Source organism: Vanessa tameamea, chromosome 13 (assembly GCF_037043105.1).
Source record: "Vanessa tameamea isolate UH-Manoa-2023 chromosome 13, ilVanTame1 primary haplotype, whole genome shotgun sequence".
NCBI lineage: Eukaryota > Metazoa > Arthropoda > Insecta > Lepidoptera > Nymphalidae > Vanessa > Vanessa tameamea.
Window position 1 is genome coordinate 273,190 of NC_087321.1, and position 24,062 is coordinate 297,251.

Consider the following 24,062-nt stretch of genomic DNA (forward strand, 5'->3'; position numbering starts at 1 on the left):
TTGAATGGTTTGAAACGTAAACAAACAAACAAGCATTCACATTTGTATATAGATAAAATTGTTCGTATAGTTGAATTTTCTAAGTCGATATATTGATTTCAATGATATAGTTTAATATTTAATTGTAATTTCATGAGGTCGTTTACCTTTCATTTATTTGCGCTCTTTATGTCTCATTGACTGCCCACTGTCTTCAATGACGATGGATTGTTTTGCAACCTACGAGCCATTTCGTCCGTCTGTTTACGTGGACAGCGCTCATTGAGATGCAATTTCCTGATCATCTCCTGGGAATTGATGTTTATCTTGGGAAATGATCGTTTTCGACGGACGTCCCACGTTGATATGAGCTGTACCCTATGTTGCCTTTCAATTTACCAAGTAGCTATTGTTTTATTTACGTATATAAAGGCACGTTTAAAAAAAATAGTGGTGAAATTATTGCTTGGCGGTAAGTCTGGATACGTATCACCGTATTTTGTTCTGTTTTGAAGAGAGAGTAAGCGAAGGTTTCATAGATGCAAGTCAATTATAAAAAGTACATTGGTAAAGAAGGCATATTATTCGATACAAGATTATATTTATGATAAAAAAGCGTGGAGTTAATGCTTGTTGACTTCCAGGCCGGAGACATAACATACATATATAATTCTATTTAACTAACTTGAATATTTTTAGATGTTGAAAAAGAGTAACTAGTGAGTTTCTTGCCGGTTCTTCTCGGTAGAATCTACATTCCAATGGTAGCTTTACTTTAAATAGTTTGTTAAATGACGATTCAAAAGTGCTTGTAAAAGCCTACTTGAATAAAGTATATTTTGATTTGATTTGATTTGAAGGCTCGAGGGACATAACGTCTAATCTCTGAAGGTTGTTGGCGCCTCGACGATGTAAGGAATTGTTAATATTTCTGTCGATGTCAATGATGTAATGATGATGAGTAGTATACACTGATATGTGGCCCATTTGACAGTCCGTCTGTCTATTCGTATTTGAAATAACGTATGTCAGGTTAATATTCTTTGTATCTTTGTAACAGTAATAAATCAAATCAAATGTATTTTATTCAAGTAAAATTTACAAGAAAGTATTTTTTATCTTCAATGTGTCAACTCTACCACCGTTTTAGAAATGAACCTTCAGCGAGAAGAAATGGCAAGCGACTCGCATAGTTGCTCTTCTCAAATAACAAGATTTACAATTATATCAATATGTAAAATTATTCCTCGATCCGTCGTGTGAGGAAACCGAGCCTAAATCCCGGCGTTTTTTTTAAATATTATTATTTTTAACGAATAATGAGATTAATTGATTAATTTAGTCATAATAAACTTTTTAAGCCGAGATGGCTCAGTGGTTACAACGCGTGCATCTTAACCGATGATTGCGGATTCAAACCCAGGCAAGCTCCACTGAATTTTCATGTGCTTAATTTGTGTTTATAATTCATTTCGTGCTCGGCGGTGAAGGAAAACATCGTGAGGAAACCTGCATGTGTCTAATTTCAACGAAATTCTGCCACATGTGTATCCACCAACCCACATTGGAGCAGCATAGTGGAATATACTCCAAACCTCAAAAAGGAGAAGAGGCTTTAACACAGCAGTGGGAAATTTACAGGCTGTTAATGCAAAAAAAAAAACTTTTTAAATTTGTTCAATGGTAAATTGATTATATTTTCTGGCGCATCACAGTCAGGGCACACAAATAGGTGCCCCGCTGACTTTCAGAGTCAAGGGCTATCCCTAGAAAAGACTCTATACAAGAAGATTTCACCTGGCTATTCTATGTACGTTATAAATATGTAAATTGATGAATGCAAGTTTATTCATGATGTTTTCCATAAATGAATACACGATGAATTATAATCACAACTTAAGATAATTTAAGTTATCTTTGTCTTTGGACAGAGAGGATACCTTTGAAAATCCGTGTTAGGTTTTCAGACACGACGAACTAGCTAATGCAATATCTAGTTGGGACAGCAAACAGCAGAGTTTGAAACATATATTGCTTTAAAATTGTGCGTTTAGAATATGATTTCAAATTAATACTAGCATATATTTTTTACTTATTATTATTTATGATATTAAAACTAAAATAATTATTTGTTCAGACATAAAAATACCTAAAGTAAAAGTAACATATAAAATGTCCCATCGCTTTTCTCCGTGTAAGGTGAAGGTTTGGAGCTTACTCCGCTGTTCCAGTGAGATTTGGTGATCACACGTGGATAGGTGATAGGTTTGAAATTAAGCATGAAAATTCAGAGGTGAAATCAAAATTCACGTCGTCGAACCACTAGACCATTAGGGGATTTAGTTTTATGTTACAGATTAAAAGCATGAAAATTAAGTGGCGTCTGTATGAAATTGAACCCGCAATCTTTGGTTAAAATTGAGACCCAACCATCAGAGCCATCTCTTTAAAACCTCATAAATGTAATAAAATGGTCAAGCCGTTCTTAAGAAAACATCAAAGGACCTTTTTCAAGGATTCTTACTATAAAAAGAGAAAAAAGTCAACCATATGTTTTTCTCTTACGCCAAAGACTAAAAAAAATCATGACTTTACAAAGTCAACTTTAATACTGTAAAGCCGACCAAGCGACCAGCACTGAATATTTTTTTAAATTTTTAGTATCTTACACGACCTCGTTACAGATTCATTACATACACAGATAAAAAAAGCGGTCAAACATCATTCATTCAACGGTCATTTGATTAAAACATCAGAAAGTGACTTATCAATGTTTAGAATTGTGCGTAATTTTCAACTGATTTGATACCGATTCAGGATCTACAGATTAGCTTGTACTTCGCATTTGGTTTTCTATTATGAACTTACAAGTTGGGGAGTTTACTTGGTGGGCTGGGTAGGTACCCACTCATCATAATTCTTCCGACAAGCACCAATACTTGTATTGTTGTGTTTCTGCTTGCAGAAGGGATGTTCCTTCTTCAAAAATCTTAGGTCAAAAAGTTTGCGGCGAGTTGACTATGTAAGGAATACTTAATATTTCTTACAGCGGCAGTATCTATCTATACTAGAGATACTATAAAAAAAATTACTAAGTAAGCGGTGATACGATGTGAACTGGAAAATGGTAGCTGAGGCTGAAATTGGTTTTCTTATAAAATAGGTAGGAAGACGAACAAATGCCAACAAGGCCATTTGATGCCAAGTGTTCTGTACCATCTAAAAGAAACTAAGATGTAGTTCTTTTCCCCGCAGATACTGACTCGTGCAAATTTCTACCAAAAAGTTTAATAGATGTAAATATAAAAAGATAAATTAAGGGTAAATTAAAATTTAGGAATTCAATCTCAAACTTCTTCACACAATTAGACACATGCAGGTTTCCTCACGATGTTTTCCTTCACCGCCGAGCACGAGATGAATTATAAACACAAATTAAGCACATGAAAATTCAGTGGTGCTTGCCTGCGTATGAACCCGCAATCATCGGTTAAGATGCACGCGTTCTAACCACTGGTCATTTCATTGGTCTATCACCTACACGCTTTGGAAATGAAACGATCGCCTCCAGGCTGATTCAAAAATAATTTATGATTGTTAACAAGAATATCTGACAACAAATAAATCATCCTGCTGAGTTTCTTTCGTTCTGAAGTGTTTCTTTCCGACTCGGTGGTAGAATTTGGACAATCAAAAATAAAGTGTGATACTCCGGTATATGTTAAATAAATATATTTAAATTTAAATTTGATATTAGAGTTTTCATAAATATTGCTCTGAAAATGCGTATGTAATACTTATCATCTCAGATAATAAAACAAAACGCTGAAGGAGCGCGCGGATACATTACATTACAAACCAAAATGCGATATGTTATAGTCACTGGTCTTCAAGATCTAAAACTATTGAGGTTGATTGAAACAAACAAAATATCTCATCTTTTTGTTTTTGTTTAAGGGGTCAAATCGATGGCGTTACATAGAGATAGAATAAGAAAACAAGGTTTAACTAAATATCTAAACTAATATTGGAAATGCTTAAGCAACTCTGTCTCTCTGTTTGATTTTTCACAGCCAAGCCCCGGAACCGAATTTGATACGAAATTTGATATTAAGAGTTGTCTTCATAAACCTTAAGGAAGGATATAGGATATTTGTTTCATGATTAACCCCTGACGACCTTTAAAAAACAAGCAAAGCCGCGGGCTATAACTCGCAGTTTATAAATACGAACATAGTCTTAGGGAAACAAAGTCTTAAATGATGATTGAAGTAGGTCAGATTAAGTAACGTGTGAAAGTATGTAGACAGGAAGTACCGTTTAACCAATTTACGCGACAAACGCCAAGATGTTCACCTCACCTAGACTACACATAGAGTTTACATCATTGGATCAAAGTCAAAGTCAAAAATCTTTATTCAATATAGAAGTGTTTACACTTGCTTATTGATTGTCAAAAATCTACCACCTGTTCGGAATTTAGCACCTCGGACCTGAGAAGAACCGGCGAAAGAAACTCAGCGGGATATATATATATATATATATATTTACTTTTTTACAATTTACTTTTTAATTTATGGATTTTAATATCATAATATTTAATGGAAAATAGTGTCTGTTTTTTTTAGAATCAAATAATGAATAGTAGCTTTTATAACAATTAACAAACTTGAAAATCATGCAGAATACGGTAAAAATAAAAATATATCATGATATTCGACATACACGCTTCAATCGGTTTTCAACATCCGAATGAATTTAAAAGATTTATAGGTATTCCTTACTAGATTATATTTTGATAATTAATAATTAATCCGAAACACATATGTATATATAGAAACAGTAGCTGGAATGCGCTAGGTACAAAGTCTGTGGTACGTAGCCGAATAATCTTGCAGATACTTACAGGAGAAACTATCATTTCAGGAGTATGATCATGATAACCCAAAGGAAAAACGTAATCATACCGCTATGGAACTACTCTATTTCTATCTCTTTCTGTCAGTCCGCCATTCTAATTATTAATAGCCACACGTCCGATGCCATTTTTCCTCATTTGTTTTTGAACAAATACAAGCTCATCCATTAACTTTTCATTTATTTTACTTACGGGAAACCTTGAGTTCCGGGCTTCTGATTTAAGTAGGACTGTGTTGTCGCCCACATAAATCCCTCGGAGGCTCAAAGATAATTTCCATATAACTCATATGCAGTACCTCCCGTGCAAATTAATTAGATGAAAATTTAGTAGTGCTTGCCTGAGTTTAAGCCAGTAATCAACGGTTAACTTCCACGTGACCTAACCATTGGAACATCTCAGTTAAGGAATATATATAAACATAAATCAGTATATTCGTTAGTCATGTTAAACATAAATAATATTGTTATATTTTAGTTTGAGAAAGTTACTGGAAATGTAATATTACATAAAAATTTTGCTTGCGATACGTACGGTCCGACAATTTTCTCTCAGTCGACGTTGACGTATTGCTTAATCTCAGACGGGTTAACATAATCTTACAAAAATCCCGTCAGCATTATTTTTACTCTAACCTTTAGCGGAAGTCACTAGGATTCCAAATTCAAAATGGCGACCAATTCCCGCCGATGCGCTGCTTATTTGGAGCTTAAACTACCTGTAATCCACTGTTAAACTAGAGCCATAAAATTTCTGACGGGATTTTGTCAAGGTGATTTTTTTTATGAAATCGGTATGTGGACGAGCAAATGATGGAAAGTGGTCACTACTGTCCATAGACATTGGCGCTGTCAGAAATATTAGCCTTTCCTTACATCACCAATGCGCCACCAACCTTGGGAAGAAATATGTTATGTCCCTTGTGCCTGTAGTTACACTGACTCATTCACCCTTCAAACCGGAACACAACAATACCAAGTATTACTGCTTGGCGGCAGAATATCTGATGAGTGGGTGGTACCTACCCAGACGGGCTTGTACAAAGCCCTACCAAGGAATACTTAACACTACTTATTATGTTAAAAAATTACTGACTCTACTTAGTGGAGTTACAAGAGTTATTAGTTTGAGTTTTTTTTATAAGTTTCAATCATTATTTTGTTTAAGTGGGTATTTTGCGTGTTGTGATATGTTATTTTCCTAATTTCCTAAAGAGGAGTGAGTGCAATAAATATTATATCTATCTATAAACGAATGATGAGTAGTACTAAAACATTACATAGAGATGTGTTAAAACAATTGAACGATTATAAGGAATTCATTTATAGGAGGAAGTTCGATGCACGTTTATCTTGCAAGAAATAGTGAAATAATTTCAAAACTGATCTTCAATTACAAGCAATAAAATTTTATTAATTGGTATAGGAAATCATAAACGGTATATCCAATAAATTTTTCCTCATTATATTAAATATAAGTTAATTAAATTATTGCTTAGTAAAAACAATTATATTTTTAATTGAATAACATTTGTGATGAAAAACCTCACTTGGTAGCCGGGCTTCGTGCAGGCCCGTTTGCTAAGGTACCACCATCTACTCATTACCAGCCAGTGTACACACACGAAGGACATGACAGCTTAGTTCTCAAGGTTGGTGGCGCGTGAACAATAGGAGATGCTTAATATAATATTTAATTCAATGCAATGATAAACAGTGGAAACAACTGACTATCAGCCAGCCTATATGACAAACGCCTATCTATTCTAATTTTTTTTTGATAAACAATCAAACAAAAGGGACAGAACTCATATTCCCACGATTGGGCTCGTTTTGGTGACGTAAGAAATGGTTAATATTTGTATTTAACAGAGCCATTGTCTATGGGCGGCGGTGACCACTTTTTATATTTATCGAATAGCCATACGACTCTTCTCCGTCTAATAGAAAGTAGAAGTGAAGTTCAAACGTGAATACGACCAGTACAATCGGGAAGAATAAACTGCACGATCCCCCCCCCCCCCTCTCTGTCAGTTCGCAAGGTTCACAACTCGTTTGAAGGAACCCATGTTATAAGAGGATTTATTACCATCACGTGACCCACATACTCAACTACATACACATACAACAAAAACTTAAATAAACCACATACACATACAACAAAAACTTAAATAAAAAAAATATATAAAATAGGGGGTTTTGTAAAAACACCCAAATCAATCTCCGAAGACCATTCCAAATCATTTTAAAACAGTTAAGAGTATCGCATTTGTTGTCTTTGTTTTACAAGGTTTTTGTTTTTCCATTGTTTTTTTTTTTATTTGCATGCTGTGATATCCTTTATGTAATATCTTCAACTAGATAATAAGTTCGTAACTTATTCTTTAAACGTGTGAGTGTAAGTGAATTTAAGTTGAACTAATAAATATAATACAATACAATCATAATATAACATTCCAAATGATTTTAATGATTTTGTCCAATGTCGCGTGTTTATTATATTTCATTAGTGCATGATGAAATTCGTATTTGATTATAATATTCTGACGTCCTCGCTTTGAAACTTTAATTGTCTGTACTATGTATGTGGCATAGAGCTTAGATTTTGTAGACAAATATTTGGTGACAATGACTACGAGATACGACTTGTTTGATTTTATTAATCCCGTCACAAACTATTATACTCATTCTCAAAACTTCAATAGATAGACAAATATTGTCTATTATGAAAATCGAACTTTTAGTTTTAGAAATATAACGGGACAGATAAAAGCTTAAAAAAGAATCTGGACGTAATACAGCGATATGAGGTAGCCTTGGAAAATATTTTTAGCGGAACCTTTTCCGCTCAAAATGCTCATTACGATTTTTATCAAATATTTTGTTTTTCTTTTGACATCGTCTTTCCAAGGTCATAAGTTATAAAAAAATAATTAAAGAAACCATAAATTTGATGCGTGATTTTATAAATATAAGCCATGTTAGATTTTAAATTAACATGGTTATTTTTATTACTATCAGTATTTAAAACGGGATATTTACCATGTTTTTTATTTATTTATTTTATTTTATTTATTTCAAGAGAGTCTCGTGAACAACACATTCGTAGATAATGTCGAAATGTCAAGCTCCACCAAAAAAAATAAAAAACATGGTAAATATCCCGTTTTAAATACTGTTAGTAATAAGCCATGTTGTTACCTTGACCCTTCATTTCATACCTATTATATATACTGCTAAAAGCAATACTCTCCTTTTAGCTTCAAATTAGTCAGGTAAAAACAAAACGGGATAAAATCTACATTATACCCGTGCGTACATCAGACTGATAATAATAATTATATCCTTAAAATGTTTTTTTTTTTCTTTTTTTAATTTCTAGCTAGAAGCATATTTACGTTCCATAAATATGTGTTTATCTATATTACTAATATAAATTATTAATGTAGGCTAATAACGAATAAATTAAAAAAAAACATATACAATTCTGAAAATAGAAAATTGTTATGACAAATAACGCCCTGGGTATCGCCTCGAAAATAAAACAATAAGTGCCGAGTCCAGACTGTCTTATGTAATTTTTTTACACAAGATTCATTTGAAATACAAGATATTGGGGCATAAAAAATAGACTCATTAATGACTGATGTAAGAAAAAAACAGACACATCGCCGATAATATACACTACGATAAATAGGCAAGACGTTTTTTATTTTATAACGTTGATATTATTGTTATCAGGTCGTTAGTATTTAACGATGATTCGGTAGTCGCTCCACCTGCAATATGATCTACCACAGTAGCAATACGTACTCACATAGAATACTCGAGTACAATTGCTCATATTCCGGCACCGTTATGTTCAAAGTTCAAAATGTTACGTTAATCAAACAATATACGTGACAAACATTTACAAATGGCTCGAAGGCTAAAAATAAGGAAAATCTATCTAGAGTTAAGGTAAACATTTTCTAAATCTACTTATATTCGGACGCTAAGCAAGGCTCGCGTGACATTGATATCACTTCCCGGTCGCCATATGCATCGCGTCTGTCTGTCTGACTTAGACCCGATGGTAGATAAAAACGGAGATCTTTAGAATTGATTCGATCATTATTATATTATTAGACTATATTTGAAATTGGAATAATAACAACCTTCAAATATCTTACTGCTGGGCTAAGGCCTTCTCCCCTTTGAGGAGAATTGCGCTGCTCCAATTTGGATTGGTGGCAGATGCAGCAGCAGATTCTTACTGCATTAAGTTGCCTCACGATGTTTTCCTTCACTTCTGAGCACGAGATGAATTATAAACACAAATTAAGCACGCGAAAATTCAACTATGCTTACCTGGGTTAAACCCACAATCGTCGGTTAAGATGCACGCGTCACCTCTGGACCAAATCAGCTCAAAAATAATGAAAGTTAATTGCCTTTTTTAATAATATTTAGCAGCAGCCTTACTTCGCCAGCCAGTCCTGTCAGATTATGAATGTGACAAATGATGGTGTGAGTGGGTTTAGTGCCATCACAGACATCATTGTGCATAAAAAGACTGCTTTGAATAAATAACAAATATTACTTTTCCCATAAATATTTTGTTAGACAATATCGACTCGACCAAAAATGGAATATTAAATATGACCGTGTTCGCGTTGATATTTTAAATGTAATGACAGACACGAGGGAAAAAACATCTCAGTTCTCAAGGTTGATGCCAATGTATCGGCTATTTAAGAGATGGTTAATTTTTTTACGACACCAATATATGGGGATTGGCCACTTACTACCAGATGGTATATTTACACGTCCGCCTATCTATAAAAAAAAACATCGATAATTTGATTAACAGTACATTGAAGGTGTAAGAAATTTCTTGCATTACTAGAAATTTAATTCATTACAAAATAGTAAGTAACAACATTGGATCAACATGAACAATATTGCTATAACTATATTAGATAGTTATTAAAAAATCTTCATACGTTTTGACGTCTAGCGGAAATAATGAGGACCTCTTTCCGACGCTTTACAATTTGCATTTGAGGTTATAACTATGGGAAAGGAAGCGATCTTGTCATCGTGAGGAAAATCAATACACACTCTCATACCGGGAGGAATTTCCTGATGATTATTCAAATAGGAAATGCAAAACGACAATTTGTCGAACATTAACAACACTTAGTACAATTTATTGCCGGTGCTGAAACATTTTGAATAGATTATTCATAATATCTGCTTATTGAGTTATTATTCCCTTTCCTTATCAACGATGAAAAAGCGTTCAATTTTCTCGATACGTATTTAAATAGACGTGTCAGAGTTGCTTTGATTATTTCCTCTTGATATGAATCATTGCAATTAGTGATGCGTTCCGAGATTGTGTTTTATTTCTGTTAATAAATTATATTTAAATCAAAAATAAATTTTCAATCACAGCATAGTTATAAATAAAAACTTTAGATTTACATATCATTCCAGGCCATTTGTTAAAAGCTCTGATGTATTATACACTACAAGGTCAAAGGTCAAGGAAGTCGGCCGCAGTCCAGCAGTTGGTTAATCAGAGGCTGCTTGGGACTCTCTACGGAGATATTAATTGTTAGTGCAGTCATTTAATAATGTATATTTTTAAGTAAATATCACCTGTACCAATAAAAAATTAATTAGAATGTTATTATTCATATTTCAACCCTCTAAAGGCGATACGGAGCCGAGATGGCCCAGTGGTTAGAACGCGTGCATCTTAACCGATCATTGCAGGTTCAAACCCAGGCAAACACCATTGAATTTTCATGTGCTTAATTTGTGAATTTGTTATTTGACTGTAAGCAATGCACTCTTACGGTGCTGCCTGTCGGTATTTCCAATGATTGAAGACACTTACAGTAGAAATTGAAGTGGTGAGGGGTTTGCAGGCCAGCCTAGATGACTACCTCGCTCTTCTCCTTTTACTAACCTGCCTGCCTAAATTACCTGCACCGATTTGTTTAGTTCCGGTGAGTGACATATCTACTACATACGAACTCAAGATTGTAGCGTATTGAAGATATAATGGATGGGATATTGAAAAACACACGCACACAAACATAACACAAACACACACAAACATACATGTAGTAAATATAATACAGAAAATTTCTTAACACATTAGATCGACATATTTTTGTATTTTTTTTTCTCGCGTTCTTTATATTCGCTTAATATATTTAAATATACAATTTAAACTTAACAATAAGTCTAACTAAGAGCCGTCTCTAGTCTAAGAGCCGAGATGGCCCAGTGGTTAGAACGCGTGCATCTTAACCGATGATTTCGGGTACAAACCCAGACAGGCACCACTGAATTTACATGTGCTTAATTTGTTTATAATTCATCTCGTGCTCGGCGGTGAAGGAAAACATCGTGAGGAAACCTGCATGTGTCTAATTTCAACGAAATTCTGCCACATGTGTATTCCACCAACCCGCATTGGAGCAGCGTAGTGGAATATGCTCCATACCTTCTCCTCAACGGGAGAGGAGGCCTTAGCCCAACAATGGGAAATTTTCAGGCTCCTATGTAATGTACTAATGTAAAACTAGATTTCATTTATTTTATTAACATATCTGGAGTTTTTAGCGCCGATAAAATATGAGTATTCCCAGTTCGTCACTTTAGTGATAAAAGATATCTAATTAATTATATATTCAAGTGTATTACGTTTATTGCTTGATAATAATAGCATTCAATAAAATATTTGTGAATATAAATATATTATTAGTGATTATCTGTACACAATACGCCTGAGAGGATACTTGTCATAGCTGTCACGGTAAAGCAACGGCGGGTCGAGCAGCATCTCTCTTGAGCTCATTTCCTTTTAACGTATATATTTATAGTAATTGCTCTAAATATTTATCAAGCAAAACTCACATCCAATGCAAAATCCATTCTTATATTCGCTTAGGCTTTGATAAGAGGTTATTATCAGGTATTTGGTTTGCTCGTGGGTATTTACAAGTGCAGTGGTTTTTAGATTTGAAGTGTCTGTTATCGTAGTATGTTTTCAACGTTGTTTGAAATACGCACTAGAATTGGTCTACTTATATTCAGAGCTCACTTATAGTCAATACGATAGACGAGTATATAAATAAAATAATATATCCTATCTAATACATCAACAATCTATGGTTGTTGATAGGATTTAAAATTAAAAAAAAACCTAAGTACATGATGACTTTGTGTGAGCCTGGCGCCAAGCAGCAATACTTAGTATCAGTACATAAGCATGTCCCTTGGGACGTAAAGACTTAGTTCCTATAATTAGTGGCACATTTGCGATAAATGGTTAATAAATTCTCACGGTGTCAATGTCTGTGTGCCCGTCCATTAAATAAAAAAATATATATATGGACTCAAATAAATAAAAACTAGGATCTCGTTAATGGAATAAATAATTTTCTTATTATTATAATAGAATACGCGCCCCGCATACACAAGAGACTAGCAAGCGGCGGAGAGTGGGGCATTACAATTATGTAATTTAATACGTAACATATAACAAGTATATTTATTGATATAAAATGTAGTAACATTAAGACCTTAATTGTAGACAAATAAAAATAATTACTGTGGAAATCTTGATCGCGTGGGATAATGACTAGAATATTACATTACATTAACGTTAGCAGCCTGTAAATTTCTCACTGCTGGGCTATGGCCTCTTCTCCCTTCGAGGAGACGGTTAGGAGCATATTTCACCACGCTGCTCCAATGCGGTTTGGTGAATATACATGTGGAAGAATTTTGTTGAAATTAGACACATGCAGGTTTCCTCGCGATGATTTCCGTTACCGCCGAGCACGAGATGAATTATAATCGACTCAACAAGAATATGAACAGCATCGCAATATCGATCTCCTTGGCAAAAAATATGAACCGAGATGGCCAATTGGTACATCTTAACCTATGATTGCGGGCTTAAACCCAGGCAAGCACCACTGGAAGGAGGCGAAGGAAAACATCGCGAGGAAACCTGCGTGTGAAATTGAAATGAAATTCTGCCACATGTGAATCCACCATTGGAGTAGCGTGATGAAATATGCTCCTAGCCTTCTTAGACCAGCAGTGGGAAATTTATAGGCTGTTACTATGTACATAGGGCAAAATATGAACCAGCCCTCGACCTGTCACCTCACCAGCAGAGGTTAATAATAAGTTTAATAATAATAATAAGGTGACGTATAACACCTGCCATGCACTTTTATTCCAAACATCATGACTTGTGGAATTGTAACAAGTACGAAAAAATTAATGAAAAGATGATACGTTTACTAACAATGATCGTTGTCAGCTCTTAATGACATCATTACTCACGACTTATTTCACTACTGGCCTTCAAAGAGTGTTCTTCATTAATAAATACGACGTGTCGCCCGCAGCCGACGGAAGCTCCCCGGAGCGGTCACGTCCGAATTATCCTTTTACGATCTAATTACTATCGCTGTACCTGTACAGGCAGACGGCAGATGAATTTGATGATAATTTATTTTTTGTTTACATCATTAAGATATTCAACTACCGGTTTTCATGGGTACGCCACTCCGAGGTCCCGGGTTCGATTCCCGGCCGAGTCGATGTAGAAAAATATCATTAGTCTTCTATGTTGTCTTGGGTCTGGGTGTTTGTGGTACCGTCGTTACTTCTGATTTTCCATAACACAAGTTCTTTAGCTACTTACATTGGGATCAGAGTAATGTATGTGATGTTGTCCAATATTTATATTTATAACTAAGGCATACTTTACAGATGACCTAGTTTCGATGTGAGAGTTTCAAGTGTCCTATTTTTTCTGCTTCTTGACATCATCCAAATCCAATTTGTCCATATTGCATCTGTGTATAGTCATTTCCATTACATTACATTAGCATCCTGTAAATTTCCCACTGCTGGGCTAAGGCCTGCTGTCCCTTTGAGGAGAAGGTTTGTATAGTCATTATACAAAATAAATTAATTTAAATAATATTATTGGAATGTAATTTACGTTAAACTGTTCATAATTTTCAAAATTTGATATAAATTTATTCGTACGCAGGATACGATTGTTTGACTACCAATGTGTGCTGCCATTCATCAATATACAACCCGCACATAAACATTACCGAACGTTTCGTTTTTTTAATTTATCATCTGATGCATCTATATTACTTTCTTTGATCCTGTTATAAAATCATATACACTTTTCACAATAGAGTCTCCACTACACAGTCGAGTCATACTAGTAATGAAATTTGCCCATATAAAACTCACTCATTGGGTCTGATATTAAAAGAGGGTCAATATTATACAATGTTTACTCCCAATCGTGTTGACTTAGGGATTCACCCTTCCGATTCCGCTCGATTTTCTCACGGTCCCCACGCCCGAGGCTTAAAGATAGGCCGTGACCCTGGAGCCGTGGGGGCCTCATATATCCTTTTTCTGATGGCCCTGAGGAGGATCCTCCTCGGAGGAGGAGCTCCGGATGAGAGACGGTGGCTGCGTTATATCGACACGATCCCGCAGCCTCTTTGATCTATGCCGGATACGGCTTTAGCTCACAGTAACGTGGTTCCTCTCAGGGGCTCTTTCTGTAGGTTTCCCTGCGTGAAAAAAGGATTTTCGCCCTTTTAAAATAATGAAAATCGGCTATTTCTTTCTATTTTATTGGTAATTTCAATCTTAAAATTCATCTTTAAATTATAATATTACGAAAATTCGTCAATATTTTGTTCCTTAAATAATTAGTTAAATATAATCATACATTTTAACTAGTCTCAATAATATAAACCACTTTTTTATGAGTGTGTTATTAATGTGCTTGTTTAATAGTTTATTATCACAATTATTTTGAAGATTATTTGATCGGTCGCTGTTCCAAATTAATCTGTTAAAATCGTGTTCCATTATATTCAGAATCACTACGCAAATCTTTGCGCGGACGATGCCACTGGTAGAAACTACTCATACATACACATATGTATGTGTAGTTTCTACCAGTGGCATGTTGTCAACATCGACTTTACGGTTCTTATTTTTTGACCGAGTCCGTAAATTTTACTTCTGTTGCTTTTGTAGTATTTACCTTTCACGTCACACAAATTCCACTTCGAAGCTTACGAGATTTGAAGGAAGCGTGAAAACTCCCTTGCCCGATTGCTTGAAATCTTTCTGTGCATGTCGTGTTAGCCGTCCCATCGGATTATGAGTGATGATGAAGAAGATGGCGTACAAAGTAAGAAGTTTAATTAAGTGTGGTTTTGAACAAATATGTAAGATATATAAGTAAAGATTAATTATATTGAAAACACATTTATTAACGTCATATTGGCCGTTTATATCTAGTCTATCGGTGGTCTTTTCTCAATTTCCAATCAAGGTTGGAAAGTGTTTATTGACGCCGTGATAGAGATCAATCTCTATCAGAGATGACCATGACAATGCCACAAATATTAGGATCCGCGATGACGCTCTAAAAAGTATCTTCAAGTAAAAATATAAAATAATTTTAAAGAGAGAGCATAGCACACATTTCATACTGATAATATCAGACCCTTTGCCCTGAGGTGGTAGGTTATAATTTGCCTAAATTGTTACCAGTTTAATGGCCTTCATTTTTCCCAGTGACACCTTTAGGTCTCTTTTATTATGATGTATATTTAAACTTGTTATTATGTCACTTTTTTAAGTATACTTTTGTGTAATATAATAAAATATTTATTATTTTTTACATTTATTTTAGTTTATATATATTTCAAAAGCATACGAGCCGAAAAAAGTATTTATTTAATTGAAATTATCTTTCAATATTTCCAATACGCTCTCGTCGCCATCTTGCAAATATAAGAAAATATTAACTTCTTTGGGCTATGTATATATACAAATAAATATAGAAAAAAATATTTTTTAACAAAAATCTTTAAAAAAATATCGACTATACGAGACATGGCTATGTTGCACATATTATGTAAATGTCTCAAAATTGTTTATTTAAACAAATGTGAACTATTGAAGAAACAAAAGATGCATTGAAAACTTATTGTCCAGTGACCTGCTTTCCTAACGTGCTCATGTTTTCAAATTTCAAAATCTATTGAATTGTATAACGTGTAATTAAGTAACGAACTTTCATTTTCAGGGTTCCGCATTCCATTATAGTAACGAAAAATTTAAGGGATTACATTTCTAGAAACTTCCATTATTTCTCGTATGAGTAAACGATAAAAAATAATTATCGTGGGATATCCCTAAAAGATAGACATACAATGTCATTATATATAAACCTTACTATTGAAACACTATCTATTAAAAACAACCCGCATCAAAATCCGTTACGTATTTTTAAAGATCTAAGCATACACAGGGACAGACAGCGAGAAGCGACTTGGTTTTATGTACGTAGGACGTATTATGTAGGTACGTATGTATGTACGACGAGTTAATATATTATATGTATAGTAAGTATTATATATTAAAATAATTATTTAATAAAAAAATATTAATCTTAATCTATCAACTATCACTGTCAAAAAACATATCACATAACAATAAAAATTTAATTACAATGTTATTATTCATATTTCAACCCGCTAAAGGCGATACTTTAATTCCCGGTGTATGCGATGTTTAAGTAACGGTACTATGTAATGATATTTGGTATAATTAAAGGTTTTCGACTAACATTCCATTAAAAATAAACTCCTTACGAGTTACGTTTTAATCCATCATAATTATATTTATATTCACTTCACGTAAGATATAATTTACATAAATAATTAAATGAATTGAAACAGTAAATCAATGTTAAGATCATCTTGTGCCGAAATCTACCGTCTTCATAGATCTTAGCCTCATTCACTCATCAAACATGTCACGTATCTGCACCAACATACACGACCAACTCCCAAGCTATTTACTAATCCATTTCGTTCAGGAAAAACGTAGCGATGGAAACAAATACTTATCTGCCATAAGTTATTTCGGACGTTTTGGTCTCGCTTAAAATAAAAGGAAAAACCTTTCAATGCTTCAAGTAATGTAATAATTTAATAACATTTCTTGTATTTTTTTTCTGTCATACGTAAACCTTTAAGATAAAAATATAATTTTTATTATGAAAACTGCCGACGAATCATAACTAAAAACAAATTTTTGGCTAAAAATTAGTAAAAATAGAAGATGACCGGGCGGTACGCGTGCATCTTAGCCGATGATGGCGAGCTCATACCCAGGCAAGCACAACTGAATTGTTATATATTTAATTTGTTTTTATGACGAACTCTGTGGTCGAGTACTGTGTACACCGGTTTTCATGGCCGAGTCGATTTAGAAAAAGTTCATTTATTTTCGATGCTGTTGTTGGGTGTTTGTGGTACCGTCATTACTTCTGATTTTCCATAACACAAGTGCTTTAGCTACTTACATTGGGATCAGAGTAATGTATGTGATGTTGTCCAATATTTATTTATTTATAACCTATCTAGCAGGAGAGGCGGCCTTAGCCCAGCAGTGGGACGTTGACAGACTGTTACTTTACTAAACTAAAACTCCTTGATACATTTTCCTCAGGGATTTTTCTTTGGTAAAATACGACTTCAATTACTGAGCCATATGACCGCTCTGAAAGCCTATTACGAAACCGTTGCCGACTTCATACATATGAAAGACACTTTTTCGGTAATTTTGTACATTAATGAGAACTGTAATGGTTTTTATATTTTTTTCATTTCTTAACCTCGATATCCCATCACAGCATAATGTCCGATGAATCGTACGGAAGTAAAATATATATTTTTTATTAAAAATAAAAAAATATAATTGGGTTTTTTTTATGAATGCTATTTTAACTTATTTTCAATAACTGTAAAACAAATCACGCTTATCATTTTATAGTTTCCGAAAACTAGACCGTTGTTGCATACTACACATTTTCTAAATATAGGATTTATAACTTTAATTATTAACCAATATTGAGCGCTCACCCACAAAATACGAATAACATAAACGACCCGAAAAATATCACGAATACAGATTCATCACCAGCAATCACTCCAGGACAACCTTTGGCCTTGAAACGACATAGTAAGACATGTCAGAGCCAAGATCGAAGAATTCGACCATTTTAACAAATCGTGTAATCAGATTCTAAGTTCAGATAGTTATGAGGATGGAATTCGTTTATCTTGACTGATTATTGTAGTAGAAATCCTCACCTCTTTAGGAATTTTAAGTGCTATCACAACAGATTTAGCTCATCTAGATCCTGTCATTTGAAGCAACAAAGTATACGAATAGGCGATGGCGATCGACTTACCAATAGGTAGTAAAAAAAAACGAAACCTGAGCGCGGTGGTAGGGTTTTTGAGACGCGTAGATAAACTTGCAATATTGTTGTGATGATGTGTATCGTCTTGAATACTATTAAATGATATTATATATGTCGCAGCGTCAGATAATTAAATACTTTGATTGTAATCTCTTAGTTTTGAGATTTGATTCTGGATGGCCAGTGAAGTCAATCACTCCTTGTCACGTTAGAAAAACATAAAAAATGTCAGTTGTCAAGAAGGATAAGAAAGATGTGGTCGCGGCCAATGAAATATTGTAAAAATCAATATACGATAATCCAGCTATCGATTTGTTGTATTATTTGTGAATATGACGAAGATGGTGACCCCGAACCAAACAATACTGCCGGCTCACCGTTATATATAATATTATACTCTGCATTTTAAACTCATAACGCAACATAAAAATTAATGTAGTGTAACAGACACAAGGGACATAACATCGTAGCTTCCAAAGTTGGTGGTGCATTGGCGGTGTAAGGAATGATTAGTTTCTCTGACAGTGACAATGTCTATGATCAGGCGAGGGCCACTTACTATTCGTTTTCAGTGCTACCAAATTTTCCAGTGCGCCTATGTATGTACCTGTATTGTACAAAAAAAATCTAAAATCTCTATACTAATAGAAAACACTCGTACACAATGGTTAAATACATGAGTACCGAATGAGTAGGGTTAAGGCTTTTCCTTAAACAATAGATGTTGTGATTTCAACGCGTCCACTCCCTCGTAATGGGAACGAAGTCTTTCACATGTCGAATATCATTTGATCAATCAATATAACAGAAAATTAATTTCAAATTTAATGCTTTAATAACGCTGAATTACACAGTTAACGTTTTAGAGAAAATCTATACATATAATAAAATTGCAGTGTCTGTTTGTAATATTAAAATAACCCATTTTTACTAAATGCATATGTATGTATACACGGTACATATATCAAAATAACATTTTACAATTTTTGTCTGTCTGCCTGTCTGTTTGTTCCGGCTAATCTTTGGAACGGCTAAACGATTTCGACGGCACTTTCACTGGCAGATAGCGGATGTAATAAGGAGTAACTTACTTTAGAATTATATATAGAATAAAAATAAAATCACGCTACAATATCCAAATAACTTAAATTCAAAAACGCGCACGAAGTCGCGGGCACAGCTATTATAAAATAAAACTGCATGAAAAGTCCTTATCACTAATCGGCGTCGTTTTCATGCAACCTCGGGCGTAGTGAGATTAGACTTATTGAGTCTTTATTCATTAAATTTATCATAAATTAAATTTTTTTTAAAAATTATTTACAGCAACGAAGCCTGAAATATATTCTAACAGTCATTTTAGATTTATAATATAACTACATATAATTGGAAAACAAAGTCCACTCTGTCCCTCTTAACGCGATAAACTCAAAACTTTCGAACTGCTTTTCATACAATTTTCAACAACTTCTGTGAATTCGATTTGACATGCTTAAAAGTAATATACGAAAAAGTTCGTAAGTGTTTTAGTGATACATTTGTAGTTAATCAATTAATTAGTTGATTAGATATTTAGCCAATATTTTACTTTGTTTTTATAATATTTATATTCATAAATGCTCTTACCAAAAACCCTGTTTCAGGTAAAAGCTTCTACTTCTCCTTTTGGATGATTGGGTTTTTAATTTTCTTTTTTCAAACTCAAACTCAAATTCCTTTATTCAATATAAAAGCATTACACTTATTTATTGATAGTCTAATGAAACACTACCATCACCTTACGGTATAAACATTTTATGTACCTCCTATCTGTGCGAAGACAGGACATGAAGCTAGTAGAACTGTGTGACACTTTCAACGATGTCATATAATTGTAATCAGTAATCCAACTAAGTTCATCTCGTTCGCTATCAATATGCAAATCTAGCAATACATAAATTATCGAGAATCAATCGAAAGGTTCCTAGACCTTTGTCGAAACCTATTAGATAAAAGGCTTAGGGTATAAAAGGTTTACCTTTTACAGCTAAACGAGGGCCGTCCTCATCTAAATATATTTGCATAATCCTTATCCGGTATTTCGTCTTCAAATAATATACTCGGATTTCGTTCGGGATTTTATACGGGATAACATGGTATACTCGAACAGTGATATTTTTATTACCTTATAACAAAAATTAAACCTTATGTGACCGCAGTAATTGTTCTACTGTTATTTATATATTTTTGTTGTTTTATTCTACTCGGAAAGATAAATTTAGATTTAATTATTCTCTTAACATGAACGTGATTGCGTCTTAAAAATAATAAGATCATGAATACTTAACAGTTGATTATATTAAAAGTACTCGATTTTAGAATATTGATAGATAAACATACAAAAATTAAAACACAGCTATTGCAGCGGTATCTATTATATAAATATTATAAGTGTTCTATGATTAGTGATGCTCTGCCGTGTGTTTTCGTCTTTTTTCTGTTTTTGGAGAGGAAACAATGTCCGTAGAATTTGATTTTATTACAATTCTAATTTCTTATTCATTGATGTACACTTTGAAAATGACTATATTATCTTCTCTAAATTAAATCAGTCATTCATTAATTCAGTCATGTCAGTCCACTGCTGGACATAAGCCCCCAAAGATCGCCACAACGACCGGTCTTGTGCAGCCCGCAACCAGCGGCTTCCCGCGACCTTCACCAGGTCGTCGGACCACCTTGTGGGGGGCCTACCCACGCTTGGTAAAAGACCAATTGAATTAACTATATGCTAGTTTAAATATTAATTAACTGTTGTAATTATCAGGACTTTTTACGGATTTAGGTTAAAATGACTTTATTTAATGAAACAATTGCAGTATGGATGCTGTATTTACATCTATAATATTTTTTCAGGTACAAAAATAAATAAAATTCTTATATATTATAGAATATTTTCTTTCATATATGTGCGCTGGTAGCTTTCTCTGGGATTTTCTTTTCTGTAATAAAAAAGAAAATCATAAATTAAAATAATACTATTTAATTGACAATTTACCCTTTGTTTTTTCTTAAAGCCTGAATGATAATCTCCTGGCAATAACGTTTTTTATTATATAGATAGTTGGACGAGAATATGGGCCACATGATGTTAAATGTTCACCACGGCCTATAGACATTGGCGTTGTAAAAAGTTCCTTATATCGTCAATGCGCCAACAACCTTGGCAGCAATGCAGCAGCTATGTACCTTTCGCCTGTAGTTACACAGGCTCACTCACCCTCCTAACCGGAACAGTATTAAGTATGGCTGTTTGGCGGTAGAATATCTGATGAGTAGGACCACCTATTCGTTAGGTAATCGAGAACTTTAGGCTTTGACCCATGCGATAAAAACTAAGTCGTCCTATTATTGGTAGGGCTTTGTTGAAGCTCGTCTGGATAAGTACCAAACTAAAGTTAAAGTCTCAAGTACTCGATTGATAGATCTGATTCAAAAACATTTCTATTATTCGGCACTTATGATCTCACAGTTTGAAAAAAGGTTGCTTGAATATACTATGCCGAAAACATAATATGATTTTAATAAGAATAGATTTTATTTTCCAAGCCGGTGATTAGCTTTTAATTAAATTTGATCTAATAAAATTACGAAGTATATAAGAGACTATTTGGATAAAATCTCTTTTTACTTTGGTTATGGTATAAATATTGCACATCAAATTACTAGGTCACATTCAGTTATTGGCAAAAAGTAATAATATATACACCAACAAACGCATCACATGAAAACCTGATGGATCTCGATGAAATTCGACGGGTCGTCGAAATTCTAGGTCAATATTTATATGTTATTTTCAATTCTGGATGAATGAAACATTTAAAAAAATGTCATATAAACTCCAGTTTATATTGTGATAATTGAAGGTATTTCTCAAGAATATAACATTAATTAGTGTATATTTAATTAAAATGAAAATCAATTTATATTTTGTTTGATACAAAATATATTTATATACTCTAGCCAATATATTTGAAATACTTTATCGCTAACAAATGAGATCTAGGTTGTTGATCTAAAAATATAATTCGAGATAAATCTTCTGATACAAATCTGCTCTACATTTTCTCAATGTCTTTCGTAATCATCTTTGTTAAATATATTAGTGTCTTTCATGATTTTAATTTTTAATACAAGACAACATTTTGTTACTTATCATATCAGTTAACTTATAAAAAACTTTTAGTTGTTTTATCAGTAATGTTGAGGATTTAAACAGTAACTATTTTACTTCAATCATTATTAACTTCAACTAAGATTTTTTTCAGTAGTTTTTTTATTTTTTATTTAATCAAAGTACATAAAGCTGCAGGTCTACATTTACTCTGTCTTCTCTCTCTCTCTCTCTCTCTCTCTCTCTCTCTCTCTCTCTCTCTCTCTCTCTCTCTCTCTCTCTCTCTCTCTCTAATCGTTTGGCACCTTTTCATCGGGCTATAAGGTTAAGGGAATATTGGGTGCACTACTATTTTCCATATAATTATACCCATACGCAATTTTTTTATGAACGGATTAGTCAATCGGTACTAACCAACATCGATCTCCTCATCGGGGTCATTCCACGGCTGCCTTGTGGACGTAGTGAACAGGATGAAGAATAAATTAGTGAAGAAGTAAACTCCTGATGCCAAGAAGAAAACTTTACGCCATTCGGTTGGATCCGTCTGTTGAAACAAATATATTAAGTCTTCTAAAATATTTTAACTTTAATGCTTACATCAACATTAACCCATAACTCTATTTTGTATAATTAAAAATTATTGTATGTAACAATGTTTTAACTTGCAATAATTTCATTGAGATCCAAATATTATCTAATTTATAAAGGAGTTGAGGGATTACTTTTTTCATTTAATTGAATAAATTTATTAGACTACTCTAAATAATACGAAGTTCATATATATGCGGTCAGCTGTAAGATAATCTACCGATCGGGTCAGAAGAATTTCAAAATTCCCAATCCATTAATCCATAAGATTTCTTTTCACTGCTTAAAATGTTATCTTAAATTAATGTTATGCAGTAAAATTTCAATACAAGGTTTTACTTTTGAACGTAATGGTTTTAAGTAGATTAGATTTTGGTACTAGTGTATACTAGAGCAGGGTACAGCCAATTGGTGAATGAAGTCATATTTCTTAGAATCAGTTACAAATCGTCTCCTCGAGAGTCTCTCCTTTGCTCTCAAATGTAACATTTACGGGGAATAATCGTTTGAAATCTAGGGTTGTCACAAAAATGCATCTCTATCGTCCGTGCCCTTGGAGTATCCTATATTTAATTCCTTTAAATATAGGATACTCCAAGTTTACTTAAAAATTACTATAAATAATAAATTACTCCACTCTATATCAGGTAGTGTCACAATATAAGTTTTTATCCTATATCTATTTTGAAATATTACCTCGTCTTGTATAATCAGGCCGCAGACCATCGGTGCAATGATTGATATGATATTAGCAATGCAGTTGGAGATGCCCATGAGAGAGGAGCTGAAGTTGGGTGCCAGGTCTATTGAGATCAACTATAAAGTAAGAAAAAACTGTATGAATATAAATTGACGTATTTTCCATACATACATTATATGTAAATATAAATATTCTTAAATGATAAATAATTTATATCTTAACTGGGTGAAAAGTTACAATCCTTTAACTGCTGCGCTTATCGAAATATCCCGGGAATTCAAACTTAAGCAAGCACTTATCAATCAAACATTTTCATAATTATTTTTATAAATATTAAATAAGAGAAATAAGGTTCTTCATTATTTATTACATAATTA

The 24,062-nt window shown here is 33.5% G+C and overlaps 1 protein-coding gene across 1 annotated transcript in view; it reads right to left on the reverse strand.

Moving 5' to 3' along the window:
• Positions 1 to 21,099: 21,099 nt before the first annotated feature.
• Positions 21,100 to 24,062, reverse strand: part of LOC113397838 (uncharacterized) — a 614,853-nt gene continuing 611,890 nt past the window's right edge. The window contains exons 22-24 of the mRNA XM_064216784.1: positions 23,682 to 23,801; positions 22,809 to 22,941; positions 21,100 to 21,222 (exon numbers count right to left, since the gene is read on the reverse strand). Coding sequence (XP_064072854.1) covers positions 21,182 to 21,222; positions 22,809 to 22,941; positions 23,682 to 23,801 — 294 coding nt within the window. The 3' untranslated portion in view covers positions 21,100 to 21,181. The remainder of the gene's footprint in view (positions 21,223 to 22,808; positions 22,942 to 23,681; positions 23,802 to 24,062) is intronic.